A 4,955-nucleotide genomic window follows, 5' to 3' on the forward strand; every position below is an offset into this window, starting at 1 on the left:
GGGTGTGTGGGAACAAGGATGCATCTAAAAGCTGCAGGACGGTAGCTCTCGAGGACCGGGATTGGGCACCCCTGGTCTACTGTCTCCTTGTTGTGATTTGGCGCTGTATAAATAAACTGAATTGGATGGAATCTGCCCACCACAAGGTCAGAGGGTTAGTGGGCCAACAAACACAGAGGTTAGAGACTAACTAAGGTGGCTAGAGCTCAGGAGATACAGCAGGTCACCTACTAATCGCAAGGCTGGAGGTTCGATGCCCATCTGCTCCAGTCTATGTCTTTGGGCAAGATATTAACCCCAATTTGCTCTCCGTTGCATCCATCGGAGTATGAACATGTGTAAATGTTAGATAGAAAGCATTTACATAGAAAAAAGGTATTGTGCAACTGAGGCAAGTTGTGTAAAGCGCTTTGAGTGTCAGAGTAGAGAAGACACAGCCTATCTAAATCTGTCCCAACGAGACAAGAAGCCCTCATCATAATTTAATCCTCCTTCCATCCAGGAGTTTGATAAGTTTGAGTGCAGTGACTGTTACCTTTGAAGGCTTGAGTGCTCTCCAGGTCAAGCCAGTCCAGCTGTGATGAAGCTCGTGGGAGCGGCATGTGTTTAACTCCAGACCTCAGAGCCAATAAGTTGTCAGAGTAAGAGCGGTTACCTGTGGAGGAAGGCAGGTGAGTGCTGACATTGACTTGCATTCTAAAAGTCAGAGAACAGCTACTCACTCCTCTGTAGCGGCAGTGGCAGTTTTCTGCAGATGGTGGGTGGTAGCGTGCTGTTGATACGTGGGGGCAGGTGGTCCGACGGCAGCTGAGAACAGCGAAACAAAATCCCGTACAACATGTCACGTGACATCGTGTGGGTCAGACATCTCCATGGAGACGGAGGAGGAACACCAGGGACTCTGATGGGCTGAGAGATGAGGGATTGGTTGTTAGAATGAAAATAAAGTTGGTCAGAGGTCAGGGTAAAGTTGCAGTTAACGAAAACTGGAAACACCATAAGTCGGACTCGTTCCTGGTGGGCTCTGCCAGGGCTGCCTTTTTCACCGATTCTGTTCATAATTTTTACGGAAAGAATTTCTAGGCATAACCAAGTGGCAGAATCTCAGAATCTCATCTCTGCTTTGTGCAGACAAAGTGATTCTGTTGGCTTTATCAGGTGATGGCCTCCAGCTCGCACTGGAGTGGTTCACAGACAAGTGTGAAGCGGTGGGAATGAAAATCAGCACCTCCAAATCTGAGGCCATGGGTCTCACCTGAAAATGGGTGGAGTGCCCATTCCAGGTCAGGGAACAGTTGCTGCCCCAAGTGGAGGAGTTTGAGGATCTCGGGATCTTGTTCATGAGTGAGGGAAGCAGGAGATCGACAGACGGATTGGTGCTGCAGCTGCAGTGATGCAGACACTGTACCGGTCTGTCGAGGTGAAGAGAGAGCTGAGTGTAAAAGCGAAGCGCTTGATTTACCGGTCGATATAGTGTTTAGACGAGATATACTCTCGTCTAGAAGAGATATACTCTCTTCTAGACACTCTAAACTCACACTGGACACACTGGAGAGACTATATCTCTGCGTTCCCCCGGACAATCTAGCGGAAGTGCCTAGGGAGAGGGAGGGTCTGGGCTTCTCTGCTTGGGCTGCTGCTCCACGATGCGGCCGCAGAGACATAGAAGCAATTGGATGGTTGGATGGATGGAGTTTTCAACCTAATTGTGTCACCTAGTCAACTAAATAGATCAGCAATCAATTATAATGGGACAACTATGAATCAGTGTTATTCTAGTGTCATGACTATGATATCATCAGGTTTCATTAGTATTTTAATGCTGATTCATTGAGGTTTCAACCATAATGATAATTCAGACAAACATCAATTCAATGTCATCTTGCTACCTGGGTTACCTTCAACATGTGTTTATGGGGAAGTTTAACAGGTTGTGCTTCAACCCGTTTCTAATAATTAACCAGAGATGATGATCATTATGATGATACGACAGGAGCAGCCTTAGTAACACCAACCAACTATCTTCTTATGGCCTCTGACAGTGGACTCATCTCTGTGCTTGTCCTGCTAGACCTCAGTGCAGCATTCGATACTGTCGACCATAATATCCTATTAGAGCGATTAGAACATGCTGTAGGTATTACAGGTGCTGCACTGCAGTGGTTTGTATCATATCTATCTAATAGACTCCAGTTTGTGCATGTAAATGGAGAGTCCTCTTCACACACTGGAGTTCCACAGGGTTCAGTGCTAGGACCAATTCTGTTTACATTATACATGCTTCCCTTAGGCAGCATCATTAGAAGACATAGCATACATTTACACTGCTATGCAGATGACACCCAGCTCTATCTGTCCATGAAGCCAGATAACACACACCAATTAGTTAAACTGCAGGAATGTCTTAAAGACATAAAGACCTGGATGGCTGCTAACTTTCTGCTTCTTAATTCAGATCAAACTGAGGTTATTGTACTCGGCCCTGAAAAGCCTAGAAATATGGTATCTAAGCAGATTCTTACTCTGGATGGCATTACCTTGGCCTCCAGTAACGCTGTGAGGAACCTTGGAGTCATTTTTGACCAGGACATGTCCTTCAACGCACATATTAAACAAATATGTAAGACTGCGTTCTTCCATTTGTGCAACATCTCTAAAATGAGAAATATCCTGTCTCAGAGTGACGCTGAAAAACTAGTTCATGCATTTATTACTTCCAGGCTGGACGACTGTAATTCATTATTATCAGGATGTCCAAAAAACGCACTGAAAAGCCTTCAGCTGATCCAAAATGCTGCAGCAAGAGTCCTGACAGGGACTAGAAAGAGAGAGCATATTTCTCCTGTTTTGGCTTCCCTTCATTGGCTTCCTGTTAAATCCAGAACTGAATTCAAAATCCTGCTCCTCACATACAAGGTCTTAAATAATCAGGCCCCATCTTATCTCAATGACCTTGTAGTACCATATCACCCTATTAGAGCACTTCGCTCTCGCTCTGCAGGCCTACTTGTTGTTCCTAGAGTATTTAAAAGTAGAATGGGAGGGAAAGCCTTCAGTTTTCAGGCCCCTCTTCTGTGGAACCAGCTTCCAGTTTGGATTCAGGAGACAGACACTATCTCTACTTTCAAGATTAGACTTCAAACTTTCCTTTTTGCTAAAGCATTGTAGTTAGGGCTGGACCAGGTGACCCTGAATCCTCCCTTAGTTATGCTGCAATAGACATAGGCTGCCGGGGATTCCCATGATGCATTGACTTTTTCCTTTCCAGTCACCTTTCTCACTCACTATGTATTAACAGACCTCTCTGCATTGAATCATATCTGTTATTAACCTCTGTCTCTCTTCCACAGCATGTCTTTATCCTGTCTTCCTTCTCTCACCCCAACCGGTCGCAGCAGATGGCCCCGCCCCTCCCTGGGCCTGGTTCTGCCGGAGGTTTCTTCCTGTTAAAAGGGAGTTTTTCTTTCCCACTGTTGCCAAAGTGCTGCTCATAGGGGGTCATATGATTGTTGGGTTTTTCTCTGTATCTATGAAGCGCCTTGAGGCGACTTATGTTGTGATTTGGCGCTATATAAATAAAATTGAATTGAATTGAATTGAATTGACAGATGTAGAACAATAAACATGTTATTAAATCCAATCTTACATTTGAACTGGGGCTTTTTCATGAATACATTACTAATAATTAATGAATGACAAAGAAATGAGCCTCACCTGTTCACCTGCAGTGACATCAAATTGCTTCACGCCAACATCTTTTATTGGAACACAGCTGAATCTGCAGGAGAAGTTTATTGTTGATTAGTGAGCTGTGATTTAATCAGTTTAAAGAATCAGAACCTGAAAAGCAATCGGTCCCAATGCTTCTTTAAGGGGCCAAGCTAGTGTAATTCTAGTGCTGGACCCCAGCCTGGCACTACATGGGGAGGGCTGCTTCAGGAAGGGCATCTTTGCCAAATCAAACCTGCGGATCACCAAAACTGAGATTTGCATATCGGAGCAGTCAGCGCTGGGTTAACAACGATGGCTAACGGGATGCTCATAGAAACACTGCTGCTGTTAGCCAATGACAAAGTAAGAGGAGAAGGCATGTGAGGAGGCAGTGAGACAGACTAAATGCAAAGAGAGAGAAGGCTGGTATGATGGAGAGAAAGAAGATAGATATCTTATGTGTGCAGGAGTCCAGGTGGAAGGGAAGTAAGGCCAGGAGCACAGGAGGCAGACTGAAGCTGTTCTACCATGGTGAGGAAGAGCGAGTGAAGATGAAGAGTGTCCGACAGGACAATGAGTTTGAAGCTGGAAATCGAAGGCTTGATGTTGAATGTTGTCAGTGTGCATGGCCCACAGGCTGGCTGTCAGGTAGAAGAGAATTTGGTAGTGCTGGGACTGGGATGGTGTCTGGTGTTTCCTCTGGACAGAGGAAAAAGGAGACTTTGTGCAAAAATCAGGAAGCACAAGAAAGTATTCAAAGGAAAGGGCTGTCACAGAAATAGTGGGATAGTGAGGGAGATGAAGTAGGCAGAAGTACTGGGAGGTTAGGCGTACCGCAAAGGTGGCAACGTGAGACCGGACAGTAAGGAAAGAGAAGAAGACTTGTACTGACTGGATATGCAGAGCAATCGAGCTGGAAAAGATGTGCAGCAGGACAGAGATAGAAAGAAAACCCTAACCCTCATGGGTGAACAGTTTGTGTTTACAAGGTGGCAGGAGTATTTTTAGGAGCTGACGAATGGAGAAAATGAGAGAGAACATACAGATGTGATGTTTGCTGTGAGAGGTCAGAAGGAGCTTCAGACGGATGTGTCGAACATATGATAAGTGTCACGGCCAGGAGTCAGTGTCCAGCTGATCTTTCTCTCAATTCAATTCAATTCAATTCAATTTTATTTATATAGCGCCAAATCACAACATAAGTCGCCTCAAGGCGCTTCATAGATACAGAGAAAAACCCAACA

At 45.1% G+C, this 4,955-nt stretch overlaps 1 protein-coding gene across 1 annotated transcript in view; it reads right to left on the reverse strand.

Annotated features, from left to right (window-relative positions):
• The window catches only part of LOC102212108 (signal-induced proliferation-associated 1-like protein 2), a 13,276-nt gene that overhangs the window by 2,568 nt on the left and 5,753 nt on the right, over window positions 1-4,955 (reverse strand). Inside the window, exons 2-4 of the mRNA XM_005748628.2 lie at window positions 3,715-3,778; window positions 723-909; window positions 536-655 (exon numbers count right to left, since the gene is read on the reverse strand). Of these exons, the coding sequence (XP_005748685.1) occupies window positions 536-655; window positions 723-909; window positions 3,715-3,778 (371 nt within the window). The remainder of the gene's footprint in view (window positions 1-535; window positions 656-722; window positions 910-3,714; window positions 3,779-4,955) is intronic.

The sequence above is a fragment of the Pundamilia nyererei genome, unplaced genomic scaffold (genome assembly GCF_000239375.1).
Source record: "Pundamilia nyererei isolate P.nyererei 1_Seehausen unplaced genomic scaffold, PunNye1.0 scaffold00225, whole genome shotgun sequence".
NCBI lineage: Eukaryota > Metazoa > Chordata > Actinopteri > Cichliformes > Cichlidae > Pundamilia > Pundamilia nyererei.